Genomic DNA, 24,292 nt, shown 5'->3' on the forward strand with positions numbered 1-24,292 from the left:
GCCTGGGTTCTGGGCCTAAATTTATGAAAATTGACTCTTACAGTGGTGGGTGACGTGAAGCCTGATTCTCTGCTATGATATGAAGACTGATTCTCTGCTGACATGAAGCCAGATTGTCTGTTACGGGACCTCTCTCCTCTGCCTGGGTGCTGGGCCTAAATTTATGACAATGGACTGTTGCAGTGGTGGCTGACGTGAAGCCTGATTCTCTGCTATGACATGCAGACTGATTCTCTGCTGTCATGAAGCCAGATTGTCTGTTACGGGACCTTTCTCCTCTACCTGGGTTCTGGGCCTAAATTTATGAAAATTGACTCTTACAGTGGTGGGTGACGTGAAGCCTGATTCTCTGCTATGATATGAAGACTGATTCTCTGCTGACATGAAGCCAGATTGTCTGTTACGGGACCTTTCTCCTCTGCCTGGGTTCTGGGCCTAAATTTATGAAAATTGACTCTTACAGTGGTGGGTGACGTGAAGCCTGATTCTCTGCTATGATATGAAGACTGATTCTCTGCTGACATGAAGCCAGATTGTCTGTTACGGGACCTTTCTCCTCTGCCTGGGTTCTGGGCCTAAATTTATGAAAATTGACTCTTACAGTGGTGGGTGACGTGAAGCCTGATTCTCTGCTATGATATGAAGACTGATTCTCTGCTGACATGAAGCCAGATTGTCTGTTACGGGACCTTTCTCCTCTGCCTGGGTTCTGGGCCTAAATTTATGAAAATTGACTCTTACAGTGGTGGGTGACGTGAAGCCTGATTCTCTGCTATGATATGAAGACTGATTCTCTGCTGACATGAAGCCAGATTGTCTGTTACGGGACCTTTCTCCTCTGCCTGGGTTCTGGGCCTAAATTTATGAAAATTGACTCTTACAGTGGTGGGTGACGTGAAGCCTGATTCTCTGCTATGATATGAAGACTGATTCTCTGCTGACATGAAGCCAGATTGTCTGTTACGGGACCTTTCTCCTCTGCCTGGGTTCTGGGCCTAAATTTATGAAAATTGACTCTTACAGTGGTGGGTGACGTGAAGCCTGATTCTCTGCTATGATATGAAGACTGATTCTCTGCTGACATGAAGCCAGATTGTCTGTTACGGGACCTCTCTCCTCTGCCTGGGTGCTGGGCCTAAATATATGCCAATGGACTGTTGCAGTGGTGGCTGACGTGAAGCCTCATTCTCTGCTATGACATGCAGACTAATTCTCTGCTGACATGAAGACAGATTCTCTGTTACGGGACCTCTCTCCTCTGCCTGGGTGCCGGGGCCTAAATATCTGAGAATGGACTGTTCCAGTGGTGGCTGACGTGAAGCCTCATTCTCTGCTATGACATGCAGACTAATTCTCTGCTGACATGAAGACAGATTCTCTGTTACGGGACCTCCCTCCTCTGCCTGGGTGCTGGGCCTAAATATATGCCAATGGACTGTTGCAGTGGTGGCTGACGTGAAGCCTCATTCTCTGCTATGACATGCAGACTAATTCTCTGCTGACATGAAGACAGATTCTCTGTTACGGGACCTCCCTCCTCTGCCTGGGTGCTGGGCCTAAATATATGCCAATGGACTGTTGCAGTGGTGGCTGACGTGAAGCCTCATTCTCTGCTATGACATGCAGACTGATTCTCTGCTGACATGAAGCCAGATTCTCTGTTACGGGACCTCTCTCCTCTGCCTGTGTGTGTGCTGGGCCTAAATATATGCCAATGGACTGTTGCAGTGGTGGCTGACGTGAAGCCTCATTCTCTGCTATGACATGCAGACTAATTCTCTGCTGACATGAAGACAGATTCTCTGTTACGGGACCTCCCTCCTCTGCCTGGGTGCTGGGCCTAAATATATGCCAATGGACTGTTGCAGTGGTGGCTGACGTGAAGCCTCATTCTCTGCTATGACATGCAGACTGATTCTCTGCTGACATGAAGCCAGATTCTCTGTTACGGGACCTCTCTCCTCTGCCTGTGTGTGTGCTGGGCCTAAATATATGCCAATGGACTGTTGCAGTGGTGGCTGACGTGAAGCCTCATTCTCTGCTATGACATGCAGACTGATTCTCTGCTGACATGAAGCCAGATTCTCTGTTACGGGACCTCTCTCCTCTGCCTGTGTGTGTGCTGGGCCTAAATATATGCCAATGGACTGTTGCAGTGGTGGCTGACGTGAAGCCTCATTCTCTGCTATGACATGCAGACTAATTCTCTGCTGACATGAAGACAGATTCTCTGTTACGGGACCTCCCTCCTCTGCCTGGGTGCTGGGCCTAAATATATGCCAATGGACTGTTGCAGTGGTGGCTGACGTGAAGCCTCATTCTCTGCTATGACATGCAGACTAATTCTCTGCTGACATGAAGACAGATTCTCTGTTACGGGACCTCTCTCCTCTGCCTGGGTGCCGGGGCCTAAATATCTGAGAATGGACTGTTCCAGTGGTGGGTGACGGGAAGCCAGATTCTCTGCTATGGAACCTCTCTCCAATTGATTTTGGTTAATTTTTATTTATTTAATTTTTATTTTAATTCATTTCCCTATCCACATTTGTTTGCAGGGGATTTACCTACATGTTGCTGCCTTTTGCAGCCCTCTAGCTCTTTCCTGGGCTGTTTTACAGCCTTTTTAGTGCCGAAAAGTTCGGGTCCCCATTGACTTCAATGGGGTTCGGGTTCGGGACGAAGTTCGGATCGGGTTCGGATCCCGAACCCGAACATTTCCGGGATGTTCGGCCGAACTTCTCGAACCCGAACATCCAGGTGTTCGCTCAACTCTATACAACTCCCATCATGCCCAGACTGCCAACAGCTATCAGCTTACAGCAGGGCATTTTGGGAGTTGAAGTTTTACAACAGCTGGAGAGCCGCAGGTTGGCCAGCCCTGATATACTGTATGAGTTTAAGGGCTCTTTTTTTTACTCTACTGGACAGTTTGGGGCTCTAAAAATCAAGTTTTCTTCTTCACATATGGTGCCTAATCTAGCTGCACAATTAAGGGAAGTTGTGTTAGTAGATCTTCTTCTGACTGTAAAAAAAGAATACCTCCTAAAGAATAGCTGATTGACATAATAAGTGTTTATCTGGGATACCATGTTCTCACCTGCATGATTTCCACAATAGCCACCAGATCTGCCAGTGATATTTCATCACCGGCCAGAAATGGTCTTCCGTGCAAGAATTTCTCCTCAAGCTGTGTCAAGATGTCTTTGAACTCCGAAAGGACGTAGTCAAGTGTTTCTGGTGCCGCTTCATGACCCATAATAGCTGGAGTCATACACTGTATAAAATTAAATTGCACCAACAAAAACTTTACACTAAAATTATTCAATGACACAAAGAGTAATTAAACAAAGGCGTAATCATTGCTTTCCACTTGTAGATTAAGATACATTTGAGCTCTAGTCACTGTCATTATGATCTACCTTGTACAGTCTGACAGTATTCAATCAGTGCTGCCAGTGTCAGACGGTGCAGGGACCCACTACCAACTGGTAACACCCAGCTGGACCCTCATTGCAAACTGCTGACAATTCTTTTGGATCTAATCAAAGGAATAGTCGCGGAATGGTACAGCACAGAGTCATAAGAATGGATGCACCAAAATTGTTATTACAAGGGGGATGTAAGTAGTTGCCAAACCAAAGATTTAAGGAGAGGTGACAGGTCTTCTTTAAGGAATATCTGTATGTTGTGTGTCACTCTGGGTACTTCACATGAAGAACAAAGTTAGCATTGCAACATATCATATTCCAGCTACAGTCCCCTACAGTTTTAGTAACCTCTTCCTTTTTGTAAAAGCAAAAGTTAAAACTTACAGATCCTTATAAATGACCTTCATTTTTATGATTCTAGCACAGGTAACAACCAAACCATATTGAACTGACACGGTTATGCTGTATGACACTCAGAGGTAGTTTTTATATTGCAGTAAGGATTAAAATTTAACCTGATTATATGGAAATGCAAATGAAGTGTCTTATCCTCCAGAAATAGAAGATGTGTATCTGTATTTGCAGTATGCCTAGCTAAGCAGTGAATGTGCTGAATCATAACTACCAGATATGCAAATTGTTTTGTAGGCCGTATTAAAAATATTAATATTAAGTACCATTCTTTGACAGAATTGAACATTATAAGAGTATTTGAAATTTAAACAATCCTAACATTTACTTGTAATTAGTTAAATTTGCTTAATGCTTAATTTTATATCACAAGTAGAGATGAGCAAATTTCATATTTTGAAATTCGTTCACACTTTTTTCTTGGTTGAACGTAAATTGCGTTATGGAATCCGTTACCACGGACCATAACGCAATTCTATGACGGAATGCATAACCGAATGCCTTTAGAGGCATTCCATTAATTATTTCATCATAATAGAAGTCTATGGGCTGGAAAAAGGATCCATCCCATTTCCGTTATGCAGGGGGCTCCTCTCCTGCATAACTGAGATGGGACAGATCTGTTATGCAGGCCATAGACTTCTATTATGATGGAATGAATAACAGAATGCCTTTTAAGGCACTCCGTTATGCATTCTCTCATAGAATTGCGTTATGGTCCGTGGTAACGGAATCCATAACACAATTCACCTTTAACCAACAAACGAATTTCATAAGCGGAAATTTGCTCATCTCTAATCATAAGAATAATAAAACAAAATTTTTAGCACTGTAGATGTATTTTAGGCTCTGGTCTTATACTGTTTTTCCTTCCATCATATGCATTCAGTCACATACATTGCCCATTGAATTTCATGTGTAAAGAGCAGTATACTTTGCTAGGCTAGTTTCACATTTGCGGCACAGCATTCCTGCAGTCTGTTTCGACAGAAAACAGTCTGCCAGAGTTTGCTGAATACCGCATTGCTGGATGTCACCGGAATGCCAGCTGGCCATGGGGTCCAGTGGAGATCCGGCCGCTATCCAGCAAATATGCTGGGATTCAGACAGAAAAAAAGCTGCATGCAGTGGCTTTTGTCCGGCCAATTCCCGCCATTCTATGCCGGAACAGCCTGCCGGAAGGCTGTGACACAAATGCGAAAGAAGCCTTACTATAGCCATACACTCAGTGCCATAATAGTACATTTCACAGATGGCGCTAGCTCAGGAGCTGGGTCTGTGCCATGGATTCTCAATGCCAGCTGTATTGTACAGCCAGCACCTGGCTCTCGCTGTTGACACCTCATATGTCATGGTTAATAGCGACTTAGGCATCTGAGCAGTTAGATAGAGGGAGGGAGATTATGGCAGCCAGAATTACTATGTTCTGGCCTCTATTACATCCGACCTCTCACAGGATGTAATAACTGTCAGTAGATCTCACCATACACCCATATACTGTAATAGAAGAGGTATTACAGTGTGTAGTACAAGTGATCAAACAATTGTAGTTTCCTGAGGAAACAAAAACAAACAAAAAAAAGCAAAAATGTGATGAATATAAAAAAAATATATACCACAAATGCAACCCACCCTTTCTCCATTTCATATATATATATATATATATATATATATATATGAACAAAAAAAAAATCCACTTTTGTAAGGCAGTTTATTATATGATTCCATTACAAATTACAGATTGCCCAGCAAAAAAACAAACAAAAAAAAACAAGCCTCCCAGGTTTGAGAGCCTGAGGGGTAGAATGGAGGTAACAACTTCCCACAATCTGTATGACAGGGCCATGTGTAGAGCCAGGGCTATAAGAAACCATGTCAAGAACATACCCCTGTATCAGAGAAAATGCATATGTCATCAAACAAGGGAAGAAGATGGACCATTTCTAGTGCCACCTTGCCACTTGTGATTTGTGCACCATAGTTGTGCAATGTTCACAACCATTGGCATTCCCTGGAGTAGACTGTGGGTAACCCATTAGAGGCCATATTGTCATATTGCTATACTTTAGTAAAATTGTGACTGTTTCTTTCTGCACTTCTCCCATGTCTGTGATTATCATTTACATTTTATCCTGTTTGCCCTTCTGCTCAGCTCCCATTACACCTCCATATTGTCCCATGAGTCCTCGATGCTTGCCTTCAGCTGCTACCTTTGGGCGGTACATCCCATGTTTGGCTAATGTCCTTGATGACATTGTAAAAGTCATGGCATAAGTGCAAGATACTGTACACTGCACATCCAAAGAATAAAACTCCAGGAGCTCAGACATTTACATAGAACCAACAACACAGGCAATATTAAAATATGCAGGAGCAACAATTTATAGTCGGTAGTAAAAGCTACCTCTAGACAGATATATGCTCACAGTTAATTAGATTTGTATGTCAGAAGGACAAGAGTGGGTCAAACAGAATCTGGAATTATATCCCATATATGTATAATGTCTAGAAAGCTTTGTAACATTTCTTATTAACACTTGTTTTGTTTTTTGCTCCTCACATTCTGAAAGCAATATAGAGTTTTTACAGGGATGTAATTATATAAGGTACTATATACTTTTTTGCTCCCAGGAATATGTGCCCATGTTTTTTATATGTGTGTTGCTGTGATTGTCTATACCTGATTGTATCCAAACCAAGCCATATTTCGAGGAATACTTTCTTTACAGATTATTGTCGAGTAGCGTTCCATATATATCCCACCTAGTGTTGATCGCAAATATGCTAATCGCTAATTTTTATTGTAAATATTGGCACTTCGGGAATTCGCGAATATCTAGAATATAGTGCTATATCTTCGTAATCGTGAATATTCTAGATTTTTTTTCATCAGTACCCATGATCCCTCACTGCTTCTTGCTTGTGGGCCAATGAGAAGGATGCAATATCTTTGAATTTAGGAGTAGTGTTGATCACCAATTTTCGTATCGCTAATTTTTATCACAAATTTTACGATTGACGATTCTCACAATCAAGAAAATAATGACTGAGATCTTGGATTCACGAATATATGATGAATATTCACCCAAATATTTGCGAAATATCACAAATTTGAATATTGCCACTGCCGCTCATCACTGATCCCACTCACCCATTATGATAGGACACCAGGGCCTGTGTGTGACTGCTACCTCTGCACTCCCTATAGCTAGATGCCTGATAACAGTTAAGTGTTCTCTGATAAAAAGTATCATCAGTTTTAACAGCGGCTGCTGTGCGCCACTGTTCCCCTGCTTATCATCGAGGTCCCGGGCGCCATGTTCAGCGTTGATCTGCTGCCAGTGTTTCCTTTCAGCCCTGGCCACAGCATGCTTGCTGCTTGTTTCCTGCAGCATTTCCTAAGGGCCAGTGCACATAGCCCTCTTGCACATATATAAGTGGCTCAGCTCCCTTCCCAGAAGCCTTAGTGTCAAGGTCCTTGTGTTCTGTTTAGGTTCTTGTTATCTGCTTGTCACTGGCTTAATTAGAAATGACTGGGCCCCACAGCCAATTTTTTAACAGCCCCCCCCCCCCAGCAACTTCTTTTGCACCCCTCTGCTCCTGTGCAACCCCAACTCCTATGGCTAGTCTAGATCATTCTCCTAGGTGAAGCCCGGCAGCCGCTCTATCGGTTTCCTACATGTACATACTGTATATGATTTATTGTATAATAATGTATTGTATAATACTGTTGAGGGGGCCCTGACGATAAAATCTGGGTGGGCCCCTTCTGAATTCGGGCCCCAAAGCAGCCTCTTCCCTTGCTTCCCCTATAGCTACGCCCCTGCTGCTTGTGTTCATGACTCATACTTGTATTCCTGGACTCTCCTACCTGTTTGATCCCTGCCTGCTTGCCTTGACTCTCCTGTTGCCAGATTGCCTGAGATTGCTCCTGGTTACGAATCAGCCAGCTGACAACGCCTGTACCTCTGGGACCTTGCCCAGGTATCTCCTGGTTCACCTGGACCAGCTGCCTCATGTGCCAATCCTCCTCAAGGGGTAGCGACCTGGTGTTCCCCTCGGGAAAGTTTATCCCCACCATCAGGGGAAATGTGAAGATCCATGGGTTCACTTAGACAACACCCTTAGAGGAGGTATGACACAGTTGTTTCACACCTCCTGTTTCGTGAAAGCAGTCCATATGGAACAATAAATAGTGCCAAAGTTTATCCATGTTCCACTTACCTTAACCCAGAAAACTCTACAGCCATGAGGACGTGTGTTGGTGTGCTGCCATGCCAAATATTCATCAACGCGTGCACGTTTCTGAAGGTTGGATGGATACCAGTGGTCAGGGGTGTTACATTTTTGTACCAGGTAACGGAGAATGGCCGTACTGGGAATAAATTACAAAGGAGTTTCTGAAAAATGAACAACTATAGATATAGGAAACAAAATTGTAGAATAGAAAGAGTGTACTTTCACCTCTCAACAAGTGTGAAGTCTCCATCTTTGAGGACTGGAACTTTGTGAAATGGATTAATTTTTTTAAACTCTTCAGAGAGATGATCACCTACAAAGATATATGTAAAAATGAGATATAATCATGTTCAAGTAAGTTACACCTTAGTTCCCAGGGAACTCAAAATCTCCAATGTGTTGAGTTACTGTGGATACACAAGAAGAGCAAGGACAGCAGTAGGTACATACCTTGCTTTACTGTATAGATACAGATAGCATAGGGATCATATGCTAATTATAAATCATAGAAATCATAGACTTCTTTAGAATAGGGCTACATGAGGTGGGTGAAAATAACACGGCCACTAAATCTAAAAACTGTGATGACTGCAAAAAATAAAATAGAAGATATGTATATATATATATATATATATACAGACGTGGACAAAATTGTTGGTACCCTTTGGTCAATGAAAGAAAAAGTCACAATGGTCACAGAAATAACTTTAATCTGACAAAAGTAATAATAAATTAAAATTCTATAAATGTTAACCAATGAAAGTCAGACATTGTTTTTCAACCATGCTTCAACAGAATTATGTAAAAAAATAAACTCATGAAACAGGCATGGACAAAAATGATGGTACCCCTAGAAAACACAGAACATAATGTGACCAAAGGGACATGTTAATTCAAGGTGTGTCCACTAATTAGCATCACAGGTGTCTACAACCTTGTAATCAGCCATTGGGCCTATATATATGGCTCCAGGTAATCACTGTGTTGTTTGGTGATATGGTGTGTACCACACTCGACATGGACCAGAGGAAGCAAAGGAAAGAGCTGTCTCAAGAGATCAGAAAGAAAATTATAGACAAGCATGTTAAAGGTAAAGGCTATAAGACCATCTCCAAGCAACTAGATGTTCCTGTGAGTACAGTTGCACATATTATTCATAAGTTTAAGATCCATGGGACTGTAGCCAACCTCCCTGGACGTGGCCGCAGGAGGAAAATTGATGACAAATCTAAGAGACGGATAATCCGAATGGTAACAAAAGAGCCTAGAAAGACTTCTAAAGAGATTCAAGGTGAACTTCATGCTCAAGGAACATCAGTGTCAGATCGCACCATCCGTCGTTGTTTGAGCCAAAGTGGACTACATGGGAGACGACCAAGGAGGACACCATTGTTGAAAACGAATCATAAAAAAGCAAGACTGGAATATGCCAAACTACATGTTGACAAGCCACAAAGCTTCTGGGAGAATGTCCTGTGGACAGATGAGACAAAAATCGAAGTTTTTGCCAAGGCACATCAGCTGTATGTTCACAGACGAAAAAATGAAGCATATCAAGAAAAGAACACTGTCCCTACTGTGAAACATGGAGGAGGCTCTGTTATGTTCTGGGGCTGCTTTGCTGCGTCTGGCACAGGGTGTCTTGAATCTGTGCAGGGTACAATGAAATCTCAAGACTATCAAGGAATTCTAGAGAGAAATGTACTAGCCAGTGTCAGAAAGCTTGGTCTCAGTCGCAGGTCATGGGTCTTGCAACAGGACAATGACCCAAAACACACCGCTAAAAACACCCAAGAATGGCTAAGAGGAAAAAATTGGACTATTCTAAAGTGGCCTTCTATGAGCCCTGACCTCAATCCTATTGAGCATCTTTGGAAGGAGCTGAAACATGCAGTCTGGAAAAGGCACCCTTCAAACCGGACACAACTGGAGCAGTTTGCTCATGAGGAGTGGGCCAAAATACCTGCTGAGAGGTGCAGATGTCTCATTGACAGTTACAGGAAGCGTTTGATTGCAGTGATTGCCTCAAAAGGTTGCGCAACAAAATATTAAGTTAGGGGTACCATCATTTTTGTCCATGCCTGTTTCATGAGTTTATTTTTTTACATAATTCTGTTGAAGCATGGTTGAAAAACAATGTCTGACTTTCATTGGTTAACATTTATAGAATTTTAATTTATTATTACTTTTGTCAGATTAAAGTTATTTCTGTGACCATTGTGACTTTTTCTTTCATTGACCAAAGGGTACCAACAATTTTGTCCACGTCTGTATATATATATGTATTGTGACGGTATGCGAGGTGAGGTGGTGGATGATAGGTATGTTTCACCTCGCATGCGCTCTGTTGTCAGGGACTGAACCGGAATCCGGCCCGGGTTTTTCCAGCCTCTGTGGCAGGCTTGGTTCCGGTCCAGAGATTATGGTCCACTGGAGTTCACCTCCAGGTGGACTTTAAATAAACAGGAAGAGAGCACAACAGGTCTCTCATGTGCTGAGTCTCAGGACTGTAACCTGTGTTGCTGAAGAGAGAGCTATGTTTGGATGCGGGAAAAACAAAAGGTTTGCTTCACCATTTGTGTTGTGGATGTCGGGGAGCAGCCCCACACCGTATAGTCAGGACACAACTGTATAGCTTAGCGCCAGACGGCAAGGATTTACTTTATGTTTTGTTTGTTTTCTGCTGTGCAAACCTTTGTGCCTAAATAAACCTGGCAACAAGCCAGATTTTCAAGGAAACTGCCTGCTTACGGACTGTCTGTTCAGAAAAAGGTGATCCCCACGAGCTAATCGCCCACAACATATATATATATATATATATATATGCTCAGCAATGGAAGCAGCAGCACCTGACGCTCCCAGGGTAATCATGTGATGTCATGATGCTGGGAGCATCAGGTCCTGCTGTCTGTAGTAAGGAGCAGGTGTTCCCAGCAATGCCTGTGGTGAGGTGTATATATATCTAATATATAAAGCTGAGTGCATGTATATATGTGTGTGTGTGTGTATGTACTGTATGTATGCATGTTCGCTAAAGGAATCCGCACCGTCGCATTTAAAATCAGAAAATTTGGCACTCGGGTACATCAGAAGGCTTTAGACCAAGTCTCAGCTCTCTAGGACATACCATTCCTGAGATATTTAAAAAAAATGCATTTGCCAATGGAAGCTTGGTCACATGACCCTTATCAGCCAATAGAAGCTATTAGCCATTAGCCTCCACATACACAGTTTAACTGCAGATTTCCATAACAACCCAGCCATTTTTCTTCACTGCTGTAGGTGAGCTTTAAAGAAAATCTGTCACCAGGATAATCGCTATTGAAGTAAAGCCGTGGCCTAATAGCTGTGGATGACACTACTAAGGGATCGGAGTGCTGTGGAGGTCACCGTTCAGGGGGCAGGTAGGGTGGCTATTCAGGCCACCCTGAAAAGATGGACTTAAAACCCCGCCCCAAGGTCTCACTAAGCCACGCCTCTGATCCGGTTAGGCCACGCGCCCTCCCACTCCTCAGCCGACAGGGATTGAAAAAAATTAAGTTAAAAATCAACTTCTGTCAACTGCAGAGGTGGGAGGGACAGTGACTTTCTCCCTACAGCTCACTCTCAGACAGCACAGTGCTGCTGTCTTAGAGTGAGCTGTTCAAAAGGACATGCACCGAATATGGTTAGGCCACACAACCCACTCAGCTGACAGGGATTGAAAAAATTAAGTTAACCCTTTAGTAACCACACACATTTAAAAAAAATTGCATTCCAAGAGCTATAACTTTTTTGTTTTTTCATCAATGTACTTATATAAGGTCTTATTTTTTGCAGGACAAGTTTTAGTTTTTAATGCACCATTTTGGGTACATGTAATGATTGATTAAAGACAGTTGTTTAGCTAAAAAACCCTTTGTTTATATCAGTAAAAAGGTGTATTAGTGGTTACTAAGGGGTTTAAAATGAACTTCTAGGTCCTGCTAAGCTGCGCCCCCGATCCAGTTAGGCCACGCCACTTCTAACTTCTCAGCCGATAGGGATTGAAAAAAATGAAGTTAAAAATCAACTTCTGTCAGCTGCAGAGGTGGGAGAGATGGTGACTTTCTCCCTGCAGCTCACACTCAAGACAGCACAGTGCTGCTGTCTTAGAGCGAGCTGCTCAAAAGAACATGTCCCCGACTTGGTTAGGCCATGCCCCCTCCCCTTGGTTAGGCCATGCCCCCTGGGGTGGACATGATACATATATATGGTGGCACAAGTGGTGATGAAATTATATATATATTTCTATAGGCACAAAAGAGGATCATTATACTTACTGATGGGTTTTGGGAGACATATCTACAGAGAGCACTGGGGGGCATTATTTAAAATAGAGGGAACTACTGAGAGGAGAACTGTGGAGGGAATTATCCACTGTATGTCTTGGCAGCACTATGAGTGCATAATATATACTGAGGGCACTATGGGGACATTATATATACTGAAGGCACTATGGGGGGCATTATAGATACTGGCGGCACTGCAGGGTTGTTTATTTAAAAAAGGCAATAAAATTAACTATTTTTAACAGATTTTAAATACAGAGGCAAAATAGACATTATAAATGGGTAGATGGATAGAGCATTAATGCAACCACTGATGCAAACTGGTCATACAGTTATCCGTTTTTAACATCCATTTTGTCGTGTTAATGTACCTTAACTCTTGCCATTAGCTCTTATTAGGGCTCATTTTCATTACTATACTTGCCATATTCAATGACAGAGTGATGACCATTTCAACTCCCTGTCTTTTCAGTAGCATCAGACTGACATAATCCCGGCCCAGAGTGGACAGAGTGACATACAGTGATAGGTAAAGTGGTATTCTGGTTTGAACGATTATATATATTTATGAGAATAGTGTGTGGAACCATTTTCTAATTTATATCTATTTAAAATTTGGGTTGTAGACCTTTTTATATCCATGCATTTGCCTGTCCCTAAAGAAAGAATAAGGTACAGTCCATTTTAGTCCTTTAAAGTGTATCCATAGGAGAGATAGATATGACTAAACATGGCATGAGTCATGTGAGCAACCATTTGACCCAGTTTTCAGTTAACTACCCGTGTAACAGGTGTCAGAGCATATACAGTATATACTCTAATACCACTCGCAGCAGCTTTTCATGTCTTTCAGTCTCTGTGTAGAAGCAGATTTCTGTGTCTGCTGTTTTTCTACACTTAACTTTATTAACCCTTTAGGCTACTTTCACACTTGCGGCAGTGTGATCCGGCGGCCAGTTCCGTCGTCGGAACTGGCCGCCGGATCCGCCGATCTGCCGCTGACTGAAAGCATTTGTGAGACGGATCCGGATGCGGATCCGTCTCACAAATGCATTGCAAGGACGGATCCGTCTCTCCGCTTGTCATGCGGACAGACGGATCCGTCTTGTACATTTTTCACATTTTTGCCGATCTGCGCATGCGCATGCCGGAACGACGGATCCGGCATTCCGGTATTCTGAATGCCGGATCCGGCGCTAATACATTCCTATGGGAAAAAATGCCGGATCCGGCGTTCAGGCATGTATTCAGTTTTTTTGGCCGGAGAGAAAACCGTAGCATGCTGCGGTTTTCTCTTTTGCCTGATCAGTCAAAACGACTGAACTGAAGACATCCTGATGCAAACTGAACGGATTACTCTCCATTCAGAATGCATGGGGATAAAACTGATCAGTTTTTTTCCGGTATAGAGCTCCTGTGACGGAACTCTATGCCGGAAAAGAAAAACGCAAGTGTGAAAGTACCCTAAGGCCTCTTTCACACGGGCGTCATGTTTTTTGCCCGGATAAGAGGCGGGTGCGTTGTGGGAAAATGCGCGATTTTTCCGCGCAAGTGCAAAACATTGTCATGCGTTTTGCACTCGCGTGAGAAAAATCGCGCATATTTGGTACCCAAACCCGAACTTCTTCACAGAAGTTCGGGCTTGGGATTGATGTTCTGAAGATTGTATTATTTTCCCTTATAACATGGTTATAAGGGAAAATAATAGCATTCTGAATACAGAATGCATAGTATAATAGCGCTGGAGGGGTTAAAAATAATAAAAAAGTTAACTCACCTTCTCCTCTTGTTCGCGTAGATCCCGGTCTGTTCTTTAGCTGTGGGCTGAATGACCTGAGGTGATGTCAGATCACATGCTCCAATCACATGGTCCATCACCATGGTGATGGAGCATGTGATCTGACATCACCACAGGTCCTTCAGCCCACAGCTAAAGAACAGACCGGGATCTACGCGAACAAGAGGAGAAGGTGAGTTAACTTTTTTATTATTTTTAACCCCTCCAGCACTATTATACTAAGCATTCTGTATTCAGAATGCTATTATTTTCCCTTATAACCATGTTATAAGGGAAAATAATACAGTGAATAGACTGTCACCTAGAACCCATGCGTGAAAATCGCACCGCATCCGCACTTGCTTGCGGATGCATGCGATTTTCACGCAACCCCATTCATTTCTATAGGGCCTGCGTTACGTGAAAAACGCACAAAGTGGAGCATGCTGCGATTTTCACGCAACGCACAAGTGATGCGTGAAAATCACCGCTCGTGTGCACAGTCCCATAGAAATGAATGGGTCAGGATTCAGTGCGGGTGCAGTGCGTTCACCGAACGCATCGCACCCGCACGGAAAACTCGCCCGTGTGAAAGGGGCCTAAGAGTTTTGTTTTCATTTTTGCATTTTTCATTTTTCGTCCCTATTAGGGATGAGCGAACTCGAACTGTATAGTTCGGGTTCGTACCGAATTTTGGGGTGTCCGTGACACGGACCCGAACCCGGACATTTTCGTAAAAGTCCGGGTTCGGGTTCGGTGTTCGTCGCTTTCTTGGCGCTTTTGTGACGCTTTCTTGGCGCTTTTTGAAAGGCTGCAAAGCAGCCAATCAACAAGCGTCATACTACTTGCCCCAAGAGGCCATCACAGCCATGCCTACTATTGGCATGGCTGTGATTGGCCAGAGCACCATGTGACCCAGCCTCTATTTAAGCTGGAGTCACATAGCGCCGCCCGTCACTCTGCTCTGATTAGCGTAGGGAGAGGTTGCGGCTGCGACAGTAGGGCGAGATTAGGCAGATTAACTCCTCCAAAGGACTTGATTAACTGATCGATCTGCAGCTGTGGATCATTGAGCTGCTGATCCTCAATTGCTCACTGTTTTTAGGCTGCCCAGACCGTTTGTCAGTCACATTTTTCTGGGGTGATCGGCGGCCATTTTGTGTCTTGTGGTGCGCCAGCACAAGCTGCGACCAAGTGCATTTAACCCTCAATGGTGTGGTTGTTTTTTGGCTAAAGCCTACATCAGGGTGAAGCTGTCACACCAAGTGCATTTAACCAGCAATAGTCTGTTCATTTTTTGGCCATATACAAAATCAGGGGCAAGCTGCGCCTGTCACCAAGTGCATTTAACCCTCAATGGTGTGGTTGTTTTTTGGCTAAAGCCTACATCAGGGTGAAGCTGTCACACCAAGTGCATTTAACCAGCAATAGTCTGTTCATTTTTTGGCCATATACAAAATCAGGGGCAAGCTGCGCCTGTCACCAAGTGCATTTAACCCTCAATGGTGTGGTTGTTTTTTGGCTAAAGCCTACATCAGGGTGAAGCTGTCACACCAAGTGCATTTAACCAGCAATAGTCTGTTCATTTTTTGGCCATATACAAAATCAGGGGCAAGCTGCGCCTGTCACCAAGTGCATTTAACCCTCAATGGTGTGGTTGTTTTTTGGCTAAAGCCTACATCAGGGTGAAGCTGTCACACCAAGTGCATTTAACCAGCAATAGTCTGTTCATTTTTTGGCCATATACAAAATCAGGGGCAAGCTGCGCCTGTCACCAAGTGCATTTAACCCTCAATGGTGTGGTTGTTTTCTGGCTAAAGCCTACATCAGGGTGAAGCTGTCACACCAAGTGCATTTAACCAGCAATAGTCTGTTTATTTTTTGGCCATATACTACATCAGGGGCAAGCTGCGCCCGTCACCAAGTGCATTTAACCCTCAGTAGTGTGGTTGGTCAAGCTGTGACACCAAGTGCATTTAACCAGCAATAGTCTGTTCATTTTTTGGCCATATACTACATCAGGGGCAAGCTGCGCCCGTCACCAAGTGCATTTAACCAGCAATAGTGTGGTTATTTTTTGGCCATATCCCAGTCTAATTCTGTCACTAAATCCATACCGGTCACCCAGCGCCTAAATACTAGGCCTCAAATTTATATCCCGCTAAATCTCTCGTTACCGCTGTCCTGTTGTAGCTGGGAAAGTTATTTAGTGTCCGTCAAAGCACATTTTTTGTTCTGGGTTGAAGTACAATTCCCAATTTAGCAATTTCATAATTTAGTGGTTTCTGCTATATCAGAGCTATTTGAAATCTATCCCTAAAAGGGTATATAATATTCAAGGTGCACATTGGGTCATTCAGAATAACTTCACACACACCCGCTACTGTGTATTTTCAAGTCTAATTCTGTCACTAAACCCATACCTGTCACCCAGCGCCTAAATACTAGGCCTCAAATTTATATCCTGCTAAATCTCTCGTTACCGCTGTCCTGTTGTAGCTGGGAAAGTTATTTAGTGTCCGTCAAAGCACATTTTTTGTTCTGGGTTGAAGTACAATTCCCAATTTAGCAATTTCATAATTTAGTGGTTTCTGCTATATCAGAGCTATTTGAAATCTATCCCTAAAAGGGTATATAATATTCAAGGTGCACATTGGGTCATTCAGAATAACTTCACACACACCCGCTACTGTGTATTTTCAAGTCTAATTCTGTCACTAAACCCATACCTGTCACCCAGCGCCTAAATACTAGGCCTCAAATTTATATCCTGCTAAATCTCTCGTTACCGCTGTCCTGTTGTAGCTGGGAAAGTTATTTAGTGTCCGTCAAAGCACATTTTTTGTTCTGGGTTGAAATACAATTCCCAATTTAGCAATTTCATAATTTAGTGGTTTCTGCTATATCAGAGCTATTTGAAATCTATCCCTAAAAGGGTAGATCATATTGAAGGTGCACATAGGGTCATTCAGAATAACTTCACACACACCCGCTACTGTGTATTTCCAAGTCTAATTCTGTCACTAAACCCATACCTGTCACCCAGCGCCTAAATACTAGGCCTCAAATTTATATCCCGCTAAATCTCTCGTTACCGCTGTCCTGTTGTAGCTGGGAAAGTTATTTAGTGTCCGTCAAAGCACATTTTTTGTTCTGGGTTGAAATACAATTCCCAATTTAGCAATTTCATAATTTAGTGGTTTCTGCTATATCAGAGCTATTTGAAATCTATCCCTAAAAGGGTAGATCATATTGAAGGTGCACATAGGGTCATTCAGAATAACTTCACACACACCCGCTACTGTGTATTTCCAAGTCTAATTCTGTCACTAAACCCATACCTGTCACCCAGCGCCTAAATACTAGGCCTCAAATTTATATCCTGCTAAATCTCTCGTTACCGCTGTACTGTTGTTGCTTGGAAAGATATTTAGTGTCCGTCAAAGCACATTTTTTGTTCTGGGTTGAAGTACAATTCCCAATTTAGCAATTTCATAATTTAGTGGTTTCTGCTATATCAGAGCTATTTGAAATCTATCCCTAAAAGGGTATATAATATTCAAGGTGCACATTGGGTCATTCAGAATAACTTCACACACACCCGCTACTGTGTATTTTCAAGTCTAATTCTGTCACTAAACCCATACCTGTCACCCAGCGCCTAAATACTAGGCCTCAAATTTATATCCTGCTAAATCTCTCGTTACCGCTGTCCTGTTGTAGCTGGGAAAGTTATTTAGTGTCCGTCAAAGCACATTTTTTCTTCTGGGTTGAAATACAATTCCCAATTTAGCAATTTCATAATTTAGTGGTTTCTGCTATATCAGAGCTATTTGAAATCTATCCCTAAAAGGGTAGATCATATTGAAGGTGCACATAGGGTCATTCAGAATAACTTCACACACACCCGCTACTGTGTATTTCCAAGTCTAATTCTGTCACTAAACCCATACCTGTCACCCAGCGCCTAAATACTAGGCCTCAAATTTATATCCCGCTAAATCTCTCGTTACCGCTGTCCTGTTGTAGCTGGGAAAGTTATTTAGTGTCCGTCAAAGCACATTTTTTGTTCTGGGTTGAAGTACAATTCCCAATTTAGCAATTTCATAATTTAGTGGTTTCTGCTATATCAGAGCTATTTGAAATCTATCCCTAAAAGGGTATATAATATTCAAGGTGCACATTGGGTCATTCAGAATAACTTCACACACACCCGCTACTGTGTATTTCCAAGTCTAATTCTGTCACTAAACCCATACCTGTCACCCAGCGCCTAAATACTAGGCCTCAAATTTATATCCTGCTAAATCTCTCGTTACCGCTGTACTGTTGTTGCTTGGAAAGATATTTAGTGTCCGTCAAAGCACATTTTTTGTTCTGGGTTGAAGTACAATTCCCAATTTAGCAATTTCATAATTTAGTGGTTTCTGCTATATCAGAGCTATTTGAAATCTATCCCTAAAAGGGTATATAATATTCAAGGTGCACATTGGGTCATTCAGAATAACTTCACACACACCCGCTACTGTGTATTTCAAGTCTAATTCTGTCACTAAACCCATACCTGTCACCCAGCGCCTAAATACTAGGCCTCAAATTTATATCCTGCTAAATCTCTCGTTACCGCTGTACTGTTGTTGCTGGGCAAGATATTTAGTGTCCGTCAAAGCACATTTTTTGTTCTGGGTTGAAATACAATTCCCAATTTAGCAATTTCATAATTTAGTGGTTTCTGCTATATCAGAGCTATTTGAAATCTATCCCTAAAAGGGTATATAATATTCAAGGTGCACATTGGGTCATTCAGAATAACTTCACACACACCCGCTACTGTGTATTTTCAAGTCTAATTCTGTCACTAAACCCATACCTGTCACCCAGCGCCTAAATACTAGGCCTCAAATTTATATCCTGCTAAATCTCTCGTTACCGCTGTACTGTTGTTGCTGGGCAAGATATTTAGTGTCCGTCAAAGCACATTTTTTGTTCTGGGTTGAAATACAATTCCCAATTTAGCAATTTCATAATTTAGTGGTTTCTGCTATATCAGAGCTATTTGAAATCTATCCCTAAAAGGGTATATAATATTCAAGGTGCACATTGGGTCATTCAGAATAACTTCACACACACCCGCTACTGTGTATTTCCAAGTCTAATTCTGTCACTAAACCCATACCTGTCACCCAGCGCCTAAATACTAGGCCTCAAATTTATATCCTGCTAAATCTCTCGTTACCGCTGTACTGTTGTTGCTGGGCAAGATATTTAGTGTCCGTCAAAGCACATTTTTTGTTCTGGGTTGAAATACAATTCCCAATTTAGCAATTTCATAATTTAGTGGTTTCTGCTATATCAGAGCTATTTGAAATCTATCCCTAAAAGGGTATATAATATTCAAGGTGCACATTGGGTCATTCAGAATAACTTCACACACACCCGCTACTGTGTATTTCCAAGTCTAATTCTGTCACTAAACCCATACCTGTCACCCAGCGCCTAAATACTAGGCCTCAAATTTATATCCTGCTAAATCTCTCGTTACCGCTGTACTGTTGTTGCTGGGCAAGATATTTAGTGTCCGTCAAAGCACATTTTTTGTTCTGGGTTGAAATACAATTCCCAATTTAGCAATTTCATAATTTAGTGGTTTCTGCTATATCAGAGCTATTTGAAATCTATCCCTAAAAGGGTATATAATATTCAAGGTGCACATTGGGTCATTCAGAATAACTTCACACACACCCGCTACTGTGTATTTCCAAGTCTAATTCTGTCACTAAACCCATACCTGTCACCCAGCGCCTAAATACTAGGCCTCAAATTTATATCCTGCTAAATCTCTCGTTACCGCTGTACTGTTGTTGCTGGGCAAGATATTTAGTGTCCGTCAAAGCACATTTTTTGTTCTGGGTTGAAATACAATTCCCAATTTAGCAATTTCATAATTTAGTGGTTTCTGCTATATCAGAGCTATTTGAAATCTATCCCTAAAAGGGTATATAATATTCAAGGTGCACATTGGGTCATTCAGAATAACTTCACACACACCCGCTACTGTGTATTTCCAAGTCTAATTCTGTCACTAAACCCATACCTGTCACCCAGCGCCTAAATACTAGGCCTCAAATTTATATCCTGCTAAATCTCTCGTTACCGCTGTACTGTTGTTGCTGGGCAAGATATTTAGTGTCCGTCAAAGCACATTTTTTGTTCTGGGTTGAAGTACAATTCCCAATTTAGCAATTTCATAATTTAGTGGTTTCTGCTATATCAGAGCTATTTGAAATCTATCCCTAAAAGGGTATATAATATTCAAGGTGCACATTGGGTCATTCAGAATAACTTCACACACACCCGCTACTGTGTATTTCCAAGTCTAATTCTGGCACTAAACCCATACCTGTCACCCAGCGCCTAAATACTAGGCCTCAAATTTATATCCAGCTAAATCTGTCCTTAGTGCTGTAGCTGGGCGAGTTATTTAGTGTCCGTTCAAGCACATTTCTTGTTCTGGGTTGAAATACAATTCCCAATTTAGCAATTTCATAATTTAGTGGTTTCTGCTATATCAGAGCTATTTGAAATCTATCCCTAAAAGGGTATATAATATTCAAGGTGCACATTGGGTCATTCAGAATAACTTCACACACACCCGCTACTGTGTATTTCCAAGTCTAATTCTGGCACTAAACCCATACCTGTCACCCAGCGCCTAAATACTAGGCCTCAAATTTATATCCCGCTAAATCTGTCCCTAGTGCTGTAGCTGGGCGAGTTATTTAGTGTCCGTTCAAGCACATTTCTTGTTCTGGGTTGAAATACAATTCCCAATTTAGCAATTTCATAATTTAGTGGTTTCTGCTATATCAGAGCTATTTGAAATCTATCCCTAAAAGGGTATATAATATTCAAGGTGCACATTGGGTCATTCAGAATAACTTCACACACACCCGCTACTGTGTATTTCCAAGTCTAATTCTGGCACTAAACCCATACCTGTCACCCAGCGCCTAAATACTAGGCCTCAAATTTATATCCCGCTAAATCTGTCCCTAGTGCTGTAGCTGGGCGAGTTATTTAGTGTCCGTTCAAGCACATTTCTTGTTCTGGGTTGAAATACAATTCCCAATTTAGCAATTTCATAATTTAGTGGTTTCTGCTATATCAGAGCTATTTGAAATCTATCCCTAAAAGGGTATATAATATTCAAGGTGCACATAGGGTCATTCAGAATAACTTCACACACCCGCTACTGTGCATTTCCAAATCTAATTCTGTCACTAAACCCATACCTGTCACCCAGCGCCTAAATACTAGGCCTCAAATTTATATCCCGCTAAATCTCTCGTTACCGCTGTCCTGTTGTGGCTGGGAAAGTTATTTAGTGTCCGTCAAAGCACATTTTTTGTTCTGGGTTGAAATACAATTCCCAATTTAGCAATTTCATAATTTAGTCGTTTCTGCTATATCAGAGCTATTTGAAATCTATCCCTAAAAGGGTAGATCATATTGAAGGTGCACATAGGGTCATTCAGAATAACTTCACACACACGCTTCTGTGCATTTCCAAGTCTAATTCTGTCACTAAATCCATACCGGTCACCCAGCGCCTAAATACTAGGCCTCAAATTTATATCCCGCTGAATTTGAATACAATACATTGGGCCAAATAATATATTTGTTGTTGTGGTGAACCATAACAATGAGAAAAACATCTAGTAAGGGACGCGGACGTGGACATGGTCGTGGTGGTGTTAGTGGACCCTCTGGTGCTGGGAGAGGACGTGGCCGTTCTGCCACATCCACACGTCCTAGTGTACCAACTACCTCAGGTCCCAGTAGCCGCCAGAATTTACAGCGATATATGGTGGGGCCCAATGCCGTTCTAAGGATGGTAAGGCCTGAGCAGGTACAGGCATTAGTCAATTGGGTGGCCGACAGTGGATCCAGCACGTTCACATTATCTCCCACCCAGTCTTCTGCAGAAAGCGCACAGATGGCGCCTGAAAACCAACCCCATCAGTCTGTCACATCACCCCCATGCATACCAGGGAAACTGTCTCAGCCTCAAGTTATGCAGCAGTCTCTTATGCTGTTTGAAGACTCCGCTGGCAGGGTTTCCCAAGGGCATCCACCTAGCCCTTCCCCAGCGGTGAAAGACATAGAATGCACTGACGCACAACCACTTATGTTTCCTGATGATGAGGACATGGGAATACCACCTCAGCATGTCTCTGATGATGACGAAACACAGGTGCCAACTGCTGCGTCTTTCTGCAGTGTGCAGACTGAACAGGAGGTCAGGGATCAAGACTGGGTGGAAGACGATGCAGGGGACGATGAGGTCCTAGACCCCACATGGAATGAAGGTCGTGCCACTGACTTTCACAGTTCGGAGGAAGAGGCAGTGGTGAGACCGAGCCAACAGCGTAGCAAAAGAGGGAGCAGTGGGCAAAAGCAGAACACCCGCCGCCAAGAGACTCCGCCTGCTACTGACCGCCGCCATCTGGGACCGAGCACCCCAAAGGCAGCTTCAAGGAGTTCCCTGGCATGGCACTTCTTCAAACAATGTGCTGACGACAAGACCCGAGTGGTTTGCACGCTGTGCCATCAGAGCCTGAAGCGAGGCATTAACGTTCTGAACCTGAGCACAACCTGCATGACCAGGCACCTGCATGCAAAGCATGAACTGCAGTGGAGTAAACACCTTAAAACCAAGGAAGTCACTCAGGCTCCCCCTGCTACCTCTTCTGCTGCTGCCGCCTCGGCCTATTCTGCTGCTGCCGCCTCGGCCTCTTCCTCCGCCTCTGGAGGAACGTTGGCACCTGCCGCCCAGCAAACAGGGGATGTACCACCAACACCACCACCACCACCTCCGTCACCAAGCGTCTCAACCATGTCACACGCCAGCGTTCAGCTCTCCATCTCACAAACATTTGATAGAAAGCGTAAATTCCCACCTAGCCACCCTCGATCCCTGGCCCTGAATGCCAGCATTTCTAAACTACTGGCCTATGAAATGCTGTCATTTAGGCTGGTGGACACAGACAGCTTCAAACAGCTCATGTCGCTTGCTGTCCCACAGTATGTTGTTCCCAGCCGGCACTACTTCTCCAAGAGAGCCGTGCCTTCCCTGCACAACCAAGTATCCGATAAAATCAAGTGTGCACTGCGCAACGCCATCTGTAGCAAGGTCCACCTAACCACAGATACGTGGACCAGTAAGCACGGCCAGGGACGCTATATCTCCCTAACTGCACACTGGGTAAATGTAGTGGCAGCTGGGCCCCAGGCGGAGAGCTGTTTGGCGCACGTCCTTCCGCCGCCAAGGATCGCAGGGCAACATTCTTTGCCTCCTGTTGCCACCTCCTCCTTCTCGGCTTCCTCCTCCTCTTCTTCCACCTGCTCATCCAGTCAGCCACACACCTTCACCACCAACTTCAGCACAGCCCGGGGTAAACGTCAGCAGGCCATTCTGAAACTCATATGTTTGGGGGACAGGCCCCACACCGCACAGGAGTTGTGGCGGGGTATTGAACAACAGACCGACGAGTGGTTGCTGCCGGTGAGCCTCAAGCCCGGCCTGGTGGTGTGTGATAATGGGCGAAATCTCGTTGCAGCTCTGGGACTAGCCAATTTGACGCACATCCCTTGCTTGGCGCATGTGCTGAATTTGGTGGTGCAGAAGTTCATTCACAACTACCCCGACATGTCAGAGCTGCTGCATAAAGTGCGGGCCGTCTGTTCGCGCTTCCGGCGTTCACATCCTGCCGCTGCTCGCCTGTCTGCGCTACAGCGTAACTTCGGCCTTCCCGCTCACCGCCTCATATGCGACGTGCCCACCAGGTGGAACTCCACCTTGCACATGCTGGACAGACTGTGCGAGCAGCAGCAGGCCATAGTGGAGTTTCAGCTGCAGCACGCACGGGTCAGTCGCACTACAGAACAGCACCACTTCACCACCAATGACTGGGCCTCCATGCGAGACCTGTGTGCCCTGTTGCGCTGTTTCGAGTACTCCACCAACATGGCCAGTGGCGATGACACCGTTATCAGCGTTACAATACCACTTCTATGTCTCCTTGAGAAAACACTTAGGGCGATGATGGAAGAGGAGGTGGCCCAGG

General features: G+C 43.5%; 1 protein-coding gene across 1 annotated transcript in view; it reads right to left on the reverse strand.

Moving 5' to 3' along the window:
- The window catches only part of LOC122932920 (glutathione S-transferase theta-1-like), a 40,601-nt gene that overhangs the window by 10,678 nt on the left and 5,631 nt on the right, over positions 1-24,292 (reverse strand). The window contains exons 2-4 of the mRNA XM_044287602.1: positions 8,304-8,391; positions 8,064-8,214; positions 3,098-3,274 (exon numbers count right to left, since the gene is read on the reverse strand). Coding sequence (XP_044143537.1) covers positions 3,098-3,274; positions 8,064-8,214; positions 8,304-8,391 — 416 coding nt within the window. The remainder of the gene's footprint in view (positions 1-3,097; positions 3,275-8,063; positions 8,215-8,303; positions 8,392-24,292) is intronic.

This window comes from Bufo gargarizans, chromosome 1, assembly GCF_014858855.1.
Source record: "Bufo gargarizans isolate SCDJY-AF-19 chromosome 1, ASM1485885v1, whole genome shotgun sequence".
Lineage (NCBI taxonomy): Eukaryota > Metazoa > Chordata > Amphibia > Anura > Bufonidae > Bufo > Bufo gargarizans.